The sequence below is a fragment of the Girardinichthys multiradiatus genome, chromosome 18 (genome assembly GCF_021462225.1).
Source record: "Girardinichthys multiradiatus isolate DD_20200921_A chromosome 18, DD_fGirMul_XY1, whole genome shotgun sequence".
NCBI lineage: Eukaryota > Metazoa > Chordata > Actinopteri > Cyprinodontiformes > Goodeidae > Girardinichthys > Girardinichthys multiradiatus.
Window position 1 is genome coordinate 9160608 of NC_061810.1, and position 12089 is coordinate 9172696.

The 12089-nt window shown below is 42.3% G+C and overlaps 1 protein-coding gene across 3 annotated transcripts in view; it reads left to right on the forward strand.

The window, feature by feature from the left end:
* Window positions 1-12089, forward strand: part of pik3cb (phosphatidylinositol-4,5-bisphosphate 3-kinase, catalytic subunit beta) — a 92354-nt gene that overhangs the window by 53323 nt on the left and 26942 nt on the right. For all 3 annotated transcript variants that reach the window (XM_047392050.1, XM_047392051.1, XM_047392052.1), the window contains 7 exons: window positions 6004-6183; window positions 8122-8289; window positions 10028-10117; window positions 10619-10873; window positions 10964-11060; window positions 11167-11297; window positions 11685-11735. In XM_047392050.1, coding sequence (XP_047248006.1) covers window positions 6004-6183; window positions 8122-8289; window positions 10028-10117; window positions 10619-10873; window positions 10964-11060; window positions 11167-11297; window positions 11685-11735 — 972 coding nt within the window. The remainder of the gene's footprint in view (window positions 1-6003; window positions 6184-8121; window positions 8290-10027; window positions 10118-10618; window positions 10874-10963; window positions 11061-11166; window positions 11298-11684; window positions 11736-12089) is intronic.

Genomic DNA, 12089 nt, shown 5'->3' on the forward strand with positions numbered 1-12089 from the left:
CAGAAGGCTGATTTTTGGTGTCATTAGGCGAGCAGATGTTCAGTTATGGTCTGGATGGACCCAGTGAGGCATAGACTACATCCTGCTTCGCCTTTAACCCACTAGCGATAGCCTTAAAGGGCGAAGCCTATACGAAATAGAACGTTGGTTACGTACTGTAACCCCAGATTCTATGAGTATAGGCGCAGCCCTTTAAGCTCTGGGCCTCACTGGTCCCGGAATGGCTGAAGAAAAAAGCTTTATGGGAGCCGTTTGTCCGGTCTCACCGTAATTTATACGGACTGGGGTGGGGCCCACACAGCAAGTGGGCGTGGACTAAAGTTTTCAGTGCTGCGTGCGAAGGGATAAACCCACTAGCGATAGCCTTAAAGGGCTGCGCCTATACTCATAGAATCTGAGGTTACAGTACGTAACCAACGTTTCCGAGGTATTAGACGGTGTTCGAGAGCATGTTCAGGCATTTTTGTGTTTTTCTCCATTTTTCCCTTTTTTTCACCTAGTGTTGTGCCTTTATTATTATATTTTCAACAAAAATGTGTTAATATTCTCGTTCTCTTGTCCGTTCTGAGAAAAACGGTCCAAGAATGACGTTGATAGCCCTTACGGTTTCAGAGTTATGGGCAGTAGTTCGGGAGCATGTGCCACCATGTTATAAAGCCAGGCCATGATGAGACACAAAGTGAGGTGCTGCTGAGTGAGAAACAGCAGCTGTTGGGCGCTCATTAATTACCATAGCAACAGAACACAGCTGCCAGTGAACTTAAGTAACCTCTGACAGAGACTGGCTCTGAGGCTGAGATCAGGCCAGAAGCTTCCATGAGTGATCACAATAAGTCAGTCATAGCTGACAACCACATTAGATTTACAAAATAAGACCTACACATACGCTACAAAATAAAAGCCATTTTTTCACACTGAACATCAACCTTCCACAATTACAAATGATTTTTTAAAGCTGATAATAGCATACACAATGATTTCAGACAAGCAAGCAGGTTCTATATGACTAATGGAAATAACCCAGACTTGAAAGGACAAACCTGCTAGATTTTCAAAAAAAGACAAAACATGCACTACAAAATGAAAGCCTTTACATTTTAAACTATAGAAAATTGCAGCACTGAGCTTCACACTAATGTTGGAGCTCATCCAGTGTTTGAAATAGGACCAGATCAGCCCTTTTAAAATAAGGCTTACTGAAATTTTCAAAATAAACACCTCAACCTTCCATAGTTACCAATACTTTTTTAAGCTGATAATAGCATAGACAATGATTTTAGAACAACTAACAGAACTAACCCAGACCAGAAAGGACAACCACGCTGGACTTTCAAAATAAGACAAAACATGCTCTACAAAATAATAGCCTTTATGTTTTAAACTATATATCATTGCAGGACTGGGCATTACACTACTGTTGGAGTTCACACAGTGTTGGAAATGGCACTATGCTGGTCCTTTGAAATAAGGCTTACTGAAACTTTCAAAATAAAAGCCTCAGCTTCCATAGTTTGTATTGATTTTTTTTAAGCTGATAATAGCATACACAATGATTTTAGAATAGCAAACAGGTTCTTTATATCTAGTGGAAGTACGCCAGACCTGAAAGGACAACCATGCTGGACTTTCAAAACAACACCTAGACATACCCTACAAAATAAACGCCTTCATATTTCACACAGCAATAATTGCAGCATTGGTCTTAACACTATTGCTGGGACTCTGTGATGGAAATGGATCTACTTTATATTTTCAATATAAACTCACTGATATTTACAAAATAAAAGTCTCAACATTCCTTAGTTGGGGCCTGCCATAGCAATGAAGGGAGAACAGTGAGTGGCTCGACTCCCATGCCATTGTCTGGTGGCACCTATTACTACACATCTCTAAACTGGACTCTTTATTTATTGGCGACTGCCAAAGCAATGCAAGGACGCATGATTACTGGTGAAACAAGAACAGGTCTAGATAGACATCTTAACCTTCTACCCTCAATCATGATGCACACCGTTCTGTTGCTTTGGTTCTGTACATCAGCCCCACAACATTTGGCTCTGGTCCAAGAACCACGCGCCAAGAGGTAGGCCCCGTCTAAATTTCTTCAGAAATGTTCTAGTTTATTACTATTATTATTGTGTGAATGCTGAAGAGTGAATAGTTTTTTGCATGGTAGATGGGTTAAATTAATATCAGCCTTCATGCTAGTGATAGCCAATATGCTAATGTTAGCATTTTAGCTTCTCTTTCTCCTCTCTTCTCTCTTAGCTGAAGAACACTTTTGTGTTTTTTTGGCAATTTCTTGTTTGTTTTTGTGTTTCTTCAGCGTATTTGTTGTTAGTTCATTTTTTTCTGAAATGTCTGCAATTTTTTGTGTATTTTAGCACTGACTTCAACTTCTTAGGCTATATTTTTGCTTCAGTCTGCTTTTTCAGCTCATCTATGGCAGCTCCTGCTTTTTTAAAGTTTTTATCAGTTCTTGCATTTCAACAACTCTTTCAACAAGTAGTTTTGAGGTAACTTTACATTGTTAAGCCTTTTTATAGCTAATAGTCTTCCTGCTCAAACAGATCAGATGACAGTTTTTCTTTGCTGTTTCTGCAATTTCTACTAATTTATCAGATTTCAGCAGATTTTCTGCAGTCAATTTCAGCTTCTTTCTGCCAGCTTTCAGCTAAAAAATTCAGCGTACAGCATTCACACTGCATTTTCGCAGGAAATGCAAATGTTTCTAGTTCTCCTTGAACTTTTCCACACCTTGTTCCACACCTTGTTGCGTTACAACAACAAACGTAGATGTTTTACTGGTGTTTGATAGGCTAACAAAAAGCAAAGACTATTTGTGAAGTCGAAGGAAATGATGCATGGTTTTAAAAATATACTCAACCCTTTTTTCAAATACCTCTAAATGAAACCCAGGTAAACCAGTTGTGAAGAGGTTTATTGCAGGGTTAGGTTATAAACTGCAACCCGAGCAAGGAACCTATGGCAGTTCCAAAGGCCCAAAGCGCTCTAGTCACTTCAGAAGGAGCCGAGAGCCCCGTGCTGATTCTGGAGGAGTTGCATAGATCCACAGTTCACGTGGGAGAATCTGTTGGTATCAAACAGATGAGCCTGCACAGAGACAAGAGGTGATTCGGCTGGTCCACTGGTGTGGTCAGAACACCCTGGAGCCTAACCCGCTCAAGACTGTGGAGATGATGGTGGACCTCCAGAGAACACTGCCTCCCCTCATCTTCAACAACACTGTGGATCACTTCACATGCCTAGGAACCACCCTTTTTCGGGACCTGAGATGGTCCTCACATATATACGCTTTTTGGAATAAGGCACAGCAGAGACTGTATGTCCTGCGTGAAGTACAACCTTCCACAGGAGTGACTGGTCATGGTCTGTGAGCACTTGAAACTGAAGTGTTGGTGTTCACAATCCTGGCCATTAAAGCTGATTCTGATTCATTTCATAGCCTTTATTGTTACTGTACCACGAAAATCAATGATTCTGATTCATCACCTAAAGACACTCACGGTGTGGTTATCTACAGCAGTCTTTGAAATGCGTTTCCTGCAGCTGTACATTTACTTTACACGTTTCAACGGGCTCCAAAATCTGACATCTTTCACTGATCTTCCTGTATGATAAATTTACTCTAGCTTTGTCACCGTCAACCAAAAGTGTTTTTTTCCTGCACATTTAGTCTTGTTTGTACCTCTGTGGTGCAACGCATCACTATACCTGAAGTAATATTGTCCCTACACATATTACAGATGGCTTCTTTTCCAAACATTTGCCTCCTCCATGTGCCATGGAGGCCTGGGACAATATTTGAGTGCCAGACCTGGGTGCTTGTCCTATTTATTTATTTATTTATTTATTTCAAACATGGCCAGAAAGTTTGTTCCAACTGGTTGGAGATCAGATTTTTCAGTCTCTCTAAGAAAGTTTACCGAAGGGCTTTGATGCTCAGTGAGGCTAAGAGTGGCTTTCGTCCTGGCTGTGGAACAGTGGACCAAATCTTTACTCATGCAGAGATGTTGCGGGGGTCATGGAAGTGTGCTTGTCCAGTCATGGACCAGATCTGGTGTACCCGTGGAGAGCAGACTGTCTAGTTTGAGACCTACAATGTCTTTTTTTTGTTTTTTTGTTTCTCGCTTCCATTGCTGTCTCAAGGCACTAAGAGGATGAGGAGCTCCGCCATCAAACTCTGCTCTGTTACAGGTTAATGGTCTAACCCAAGATCTACCAGTGAAATTCTACAAATATACTGAGTACTTTTAAGAATTAAGCCATTCTTGAAATGCATTTGATTGTGAACTAAATGTGCAGATAGGATGCAAGATATTCTGGAATCTGGTATGTGGATTAGAACTATTAGTACATTTTCTGACTAAGTCTGACCCTTTCCCACATTAATATTGGATCAGCTCAGTCCCAAATGAAAAAAATAAATTGATGTAATAATAGAAGCTTTAGCAAAACCCATAGCACGCCTAGTATTGATTTGTTCCATCCGAGTCTGCATAAGGAGCCCGGAATAACAATGTGACTTTCTGCAAGACAAAACCACCTTGTCTGAGTAGAAAGGAGTAACCATGTGACCCCAGCAGCGCATACTCGTGTTACTGTAGCTCCAGCCTGTTTTCTGCCCGCGGTTGGCAGCTTCACACGTAACGTGACTGAGCCCAACTACAAGACATGTGATGGCACTAAATGGGTCATAACCATCAGTAAAATTATGCCATTCTCTGTGACTCTCACTTACATTAGCATTCCAGCTCAAGGGAGCAGATCGCTGATTAAAATGAACCCATTCCCCTCTCCTCCTCCAAACTCACATCTATGTGTCCTTCCTTCTGTCACCTCACCTCTCATTCAGAAGTGATATTATCTTCAAATAAAAACAGATGGTCATGTTCTTCCAGGCTCTGTATAACAGCGTTGATTAACATCAGACATAAGGACAGGCAATCTGTGCCAGTGCACCCAGGTGGACGTAGGCAGGAAGTCTTTATTTTGGAGGTCAGACACAATAAGCTACATAACAGACAGGAAGTGTGTGTCAATATATCTTTCTAGGTTAAATTTTGTCATGTTTATGTTTATCAGTTTCTTAATATATAAGTAACCTTTTTAGTGTGTGTGTGTGTGTGTGTGAGACCTGAACTTTGTGTCAACCATATCATCAGGATTCATTTTGAGATCTTTTATAGGTATTTTTAGGGGGAGAGCTCCTACACATAGTTGCTCTGATCATGCTCTGTTAATTATTGATGAATGACATTTTTATTAAACCTTCAGGAAATTATAATTCCATCTTCGGTATCAGGTCAGTGCTGAGCTATAAATAAAGCGATGAGCTTCAGAGCATACTGTATTAGGTAGTCAAAATGTGGAGGATGTATTTAAACTCATTTTAGAGAAGAGTGTGAGTCTGTTTGACCAGGTCTGTTTCACATTTATTAGTCTCTTATTCAAAAGCAGATTTAACATTTATGCCAAAGTCTCTCTGTGCGTGAACATTAATCTTCTCTGGAAGGCATCATCCAGTACGAGATTCTCAAGGGACAGGGTCAAAGCATTGTTTTAATTTTACTAGAATGTTTTTTTCATTAGGAAGTAATAAACTGTGAGCGTGGTATAAGAGAAAAAATGTAGTCCAAGCATAGTCTCTGGTTTTGTTGTGCCCCCTAGCTCCAGCAGCATTGTGGCAAAGGAGCTGTAAATGATATTTTCCACGGTGCTGATCTGCAATTTAAAGTTCAAATAACTGAATGTTTGTGTTAAAAAACCCAGAATTGATCAGGAACTGCATCTCCTCCCCTTGTCTTACATTAAGTAGAAATAAAGCAAATCAATAATGTGCTAAATTATTTTATTTTCAGTGTATTTATTTTTAGTGGGGTCTTTTAATTGTTTCTGAATGTTATGGAGCCATCTTCGTATTTTATTTTTCACCCTTTCAGCTCTGATTACTCCTTTCGGTTTCTGACTTTTTACTCTCAGGACTCAACCAGCCTGAAGGTGTCGTCGTCTTGCACCCCCTCTGAGCTGATGGAGATGGCTGTGAAAAAGTGGCTCATCACCCACGCACCTGAGGAGGAGGCGTGGAGGGGCCAGTATGTGCTCCGAGTCAGCCAGTGCCTTGAGTTCCTCTGTGGAGACCATCCTCTGATTCAATACAAGGTCGGTGTTGACACACGGGACCTCATCAGGTGTCAAAAAACCATTGGATTAGTTTGTTTATGTTACTGTAGCTGCAGGCCGATGGGCATTTAAGGACAAAGTCACAGAAGTGAATGATTAGATCTGATTTACGAGTGTAGGGCATGATCTAATATAATTTATACAGTCTTGGGCAGCACTATTTATGGCTCCTCAGTAATATGATTAGTAGATGAGCAGGTGCCTTTTTCATATTCATGGTTCATGTCTGTGAAGTTGTCTTAGCTTAAGTTGACTAATTTAGCTACATTAGTAGCTAGCTTATACCTGCTTTCACATATTCTGTAGTCTGTCAGAATGTTGTTTCTTCACCACAACGGACCGGCACAGCGCCCCCATTACTGCGGTAGCCGCACCGATCCGTCTGTTGATCTCCCGCTCCATTCTTCCCTCACTTGTGAGCAAGACCCCGAGATACTTAAACTCCTCCACTTGAGGCAGGAACTCCCCTCCAACCTGAAGAGGACAAGCCACCCTTTTCCGGTCAAGAACCATGGCCTCTGACTTGGACTAGCTGATCTTCATCCCAGCTGCTTCACACTCGGCTGCAAACCGCCACAGCGCATGCTGTAGGTCCTGGCTAGAGGGGGCCAGCAGGACCACGTCATCTGCAAAAAGAAGAGACAAAATCCTCTGGTCCCCAAACCAGACCCCCTCCGTCCCTTGGCTGTGCCTAGAAATCCTGTCCATAAAAGTTATGAACAAGACCGGTGACAAAGGGCAGCCCTGCCGGAGTCCAACATGCACCGGGAACAAATCCGACTTTGTACAAACGGAGCAGGAGTTTGGTCCGCACTGAGACTTGATGGCCCCTAATAAAGGGCCCCCAATTCCATACTCCTAGAGCACCCCCTACAGGGCATCACGAGGGACACAGTCGAATGCCTTCTCCAGGTCCACAAAACACATGTGAACCGGTTGGGCAAACTCCCATGAACCCTCAAGTACCCTACAGAGGCTATAGAGCTGGTCCAGTGTTCGACGGCCGGGACGAAAACCACACTGCTCCTCCTGAAGCCGAGGTTTGACTATTGGCCGGACTCTCCTCTCCAATACCCTGGCGTAGGCCTTACCAGGGAGTGTGATCCCCCTGTAGCCGGTACACACCTCCGGTCACCATTCTTATGAGGGGGACCACCACCCCAGTCTGCCAGTCCAGAGCCAATGTCCCCGACCGCCACGCAATGTTGAAGAGGCCTGTCAACCATGACAGCCCCACAACATCCAGAGACTTGAGGTACTCAGAATGGATCTCATCCACCCCCAAAGCCTTGCCACCGTGGAGCTTTTTAACCACCTTGGTGATGAAAGAGTCCAACCCCGAGTCCCCAGCCTCTGTTTCCACCAGGGAATGCGTGATGGCAAGATTGAGGAGATCCTGGAAGTACTCCTTCCATCACCACTGGCAAATGTGATTCCTAATAAATCAATTAGTTTACGAATTATTTTTTTAACCCAATAACCCATTTGCAGATACAGAACCATAGTCTCATGTGTCAGTAAAATAAATAAATCAGTGCCATGTATGAGCATGGGCTGCCCAGTGGCGCAGTTATTAGCACTATATCCTTGCAGTGTAACATTTACTGACCAGTGTTTTAGCTGCTCTGTGTAGTTCCTACCTATCCCAGGTGTCTGTGCACAGCTCATAGACACGGTGACAGGAAACAGACACCGGTACTGATCATGTAAAAATGCTTAGATCATTCATTGTAAAAATGTGTCTCATGCTAACAATGATGCATTGCTTGGATACTTGTGAAAGTTAAGTCGAGTTGATTTCTGTCATTTTTTATTGATTCCAAGGTTCCTTAGGTCAGAGTATATAGTTTTTTGTTTTCTGTAATTAATGTTCAGATCACTAAGTTTAAACATACTCTTTTCCTTTGGGCTTCACAGTACATCCGCACATGTCTTCAAGCCAAGGAGTCTCCTCACCTCACCCTGGTCCACACCAGCACCATCAAGAACATGTTTGACAAGGAAATGTCTGCCATCGCAGCTGTAGTTAGCCGCAAGTCCTCCAATCCACCGTTACCGCTACCTCCCAAAAGAAGGATTCCCACCGTAAGTCCAGTAGTGTGTGTGTATGGGGGGCCGGAGGGGTTCTGTCTTTTTAGCCTTTCTTATACCCAGATTAACAGAAACATATGCAAGCCATTCTTTTTTATTTTTGTCACTTTAACCGTCATGTCCTCCCAGAAAATTCAATTTTCCATATTTAGCCAGGGCACAGCTTTGACCTGAATGAAGATGTTTATGCCAATATAAAAAACATAATCTAGGTGTTATACATGCATTTATGCAAATATACATGCACATGTTACACATTTCTTTGAATCTGAGTATGCTATTTTTAACTACTGCACAGTATTTGTTATAAATGTACCCTTACTGTTTAGTCTTTTATTCTTATTTTGTGTTTTGTATATTTTTACCTCTGTGTGACTGCTTGCTTGGACTTGCCTCTCCCTTTGCTTCTGGTACACCTGAATTTCCCCACTGAGGGAAAATTATGGTTATTTCCATTGTGTTCTATGTACCCTAGATAACACTCATTTAATATCCTGCAGTGTTTACTCTGCTCTACTTGTTGCACCACAATAGCTAAAACACCACGAAGTGATTAATTCACCAGAGCAGAATGTTGCAGGTGTTTAGGTTTACAAAGTAAACATTCTGGTAGCTGCCATCTGCTGTTCTTATGAGTCAGTATTGAAAGTATGTCAGAGCGTGCCCGCGGTACCCTGCCAGCATTCGGCGACTCCTCGCTGCTGCTTTCAGCTGAACAGTGACATGGCTGCTCAAAGCGCGCATCCGCATTTCAGATGTTAGGACTGTTTTATTTGGCCTTCCTTTAAGAGTCTCCTGGTGAGGTTCTGAAGCTGGCCGGGCTACAGATGTCTGTGTGATGTTCGGCTTGATTAGAGGTATCGCGTAACTTAAAATACATTTAAATTTACCAGAAGGCTCAATTTCAGCTCACAGTGAGTCTGAATGCCCTGCTGCTTTAGTAAAACAAGCCTTATAACGTCCATATACAATGAGCGAGGGTCCTGTTTTTATCATGAGTTTCAATCCCAATGAATGATGGGAAAATTTACTTCAAATGTGGAGATGACGACATGGAAAACAAACACCCCTAAATAAAACATTGTAATTCTGTTCTCTTTAACATTTAACCATTTAAACATTAGCTATCAAAATTGCAAATGGGCAAAAACTTCAGTTTTTATTCAGAGAATAAGGTGAAGAAAGCAGGTCTTTTTGCAAGCCCCAATAAAGGGGCTTTTAACAAGTATTCAGGTATAAAAGAAGGCTTATGGTAAATAAGCTGTGCAATGGAGCCCAAGTAACTGTAGTAAAACTGGAGTGCCTTAATTGGTCTTCAAAACAAATAGTCAATTATTTGCCAAGGTAGATGGACAGAATTCTACTTATTTACGTGCAGCTATAATGTCAGTAAAGGAGCGTTTAAATAAAAGTTCTCATTACTGATAAAGGACTGGAAATGCCACACATGAGTTTCAACCACACAGATGGCAGGAAGTGGGCATGTTAGTCAAGTCCATAGCTTTTACGTGTCATGTGATGATTTTGCTCTGTTGACTGCTGACCCTCGCAAATCCACTTGGCTTGACATCACGGCGACCTGCCTGACCTCGCTCATTGTCTGTTTGTGTCTGTGTTGGGAAGTAGTGGGCGTGAAGAAGTGGAGTCCTGTGCATATTTTTACACGAAATCATCACAATCCTGCTCACACTCACAGCCACTCTCCATTTCTGCCCTCGCTCTCCCTCCTCAGCAAGTCCAGACGTGTGTGTGGGACGTGTCGTGCTCATTCAAGATAGTCCTCGTGAAAGGCAGCAAGGTGAACGCTGAAGAGAGTGCCAAGGTAAACTCTCCACAAAACACTGTTTGTTTCATATACGTTACTTCTATGGTAAAACCTGCAAACACAGCTCTGCCACATCTACTTTACAGTCATTACTGCAGTGCCTTCCAAAAGTATTCATACCCCTTTCATCACATTACACAACGAACTTCAGCATATTTTATTGGGTTTTTATTTGTTAAATCAAAAAGTAGTGACAAGCGGGAACAAAAATTATCAATGGGTTTTCACAAAATGTTTTAAATAAAAATTTTAAAAGTGTGCAAAGTATTCTAGATTTAATTTGGGGTATCAAAGTAAAGTGGGCTGACGACAAGCGAACACCAAACTTTTCAGATTTTTATTTGTAAACGATTTTTTTTAAACCATGAATCCCTTTTCTATTCATTTTACATTCTTGCACATATTGAAAACTTTGCAAAGCACGGGTGAGTTCTGTGAAAACTGAATATCCAGCACCACCCGATAGGAAAATGATGGCATGTGTGAACATACACACAGGTCCAGGTGAGGGCGGGCCTCTTCCATGGCACAGAGCTGCTATGCAAGCCGGCCGTGAGCAGCGAGAGCAGTGGGCGCTCAGAGCACACCTGGAAGGACAACGCTCTGGAGTTTGACATCTCCATCTCTGACCTACCCCGCATGACCCGCCTCTGCTTCGCCATCTATGGTGTCATGGATAAGGTCAAGAAACAGAAGTCCACCAAAAATCCACACATAAACAAATACCAGACCATACGAAAGGCAGGGAAAGTGGTGAGTAGGTCTGAAAGAGGATCCTTGTTTCTCTAAACTATACCTGTTCTGTATTGTTACATCGCTTTGATTAATAACTGTTTGATCTAGCACTACCCCATAGCTTGGGTAAACACGATGGTGTTTGACTACAAAGGGCAGCTGAAGACGGGAGACATCATCCTACACTGCTGGTCTTCTTTTCCTGGTACACACAATCAACTCTTAGTTTGTTTTTGATCATTAAGACGAGATATACAGAGCTTCAGGTGGAATACCTGCATGCTAACCAGGATTTTTTTTTTTTTCCCCAGATGAACTTGAAGAGATGCTGAACCCAATAGGAACCATTCAGACCAACCCATACACTGAGAACGCCACAGAGCTGCATATCCACTTTCCAGGCTACTCTCCTCAACCTATCGTCTTCCCCCCTTTCGACAAGGTCAGTCCGCAGTAATTTGGTTTAAACACAGTGCATTCCAAACTCATGCCAATAAGGTCAAAATATGTGACTTTAGGGTTAACGCTTGGAACAAATTATTCATGCATTCACGTGCACAAGTATGTTAGTGCTGCCACTGATTTGCCACTCAGGCTATTAAACTAAACATCAATAACTCGGCAAGAATAGTGTGGCCTCTTCAAAGACACGAATGCAGCAGTCATTGTGGTGGCTGAGTGCTTTGCAAAATGCTACCTAGTGATTATGATGAAGTGGTGGCAATTACCATGAGAAGATCAGGACGTGCTCCAGTTGCCTAATGCACACTTGCTGGAAGTGCTGTCTCAGTGCACACTTACTCATTCAGTTCACTTACTTTTCTTGCAGATCCTGGAAAAAGCTGCACAGATTGCCAGAGCCAGTGACTGCGTATCCATAGTGAGTAACTGCCTAATGAGAGATCATTGTGTGAGCGCGCATTCATTAATTCAGAACACATACCAGTTTGAATGAAAGTGAAATTACATGCCGAGTAATGTTTCACAGTCTCTGCCCTTCACACAGACACAGCTCAGATTGAACCTTTCAAACAGGCACCCATACCGTGTTTCCTTGGAAACCTATTGTTATCACTTGGCAGGGTGTATTAGTAAAATATTCACCCTCCCATACCACCCACCCACCTCTAAAACTAGAGACTAATCAGATTACTTATGTGTCTTCCTGTTTTAACGCTGCAGTACCAGAAACCCACTGCTGGGTGTGTTACATCAGGTTACGTAACCAGCGCTA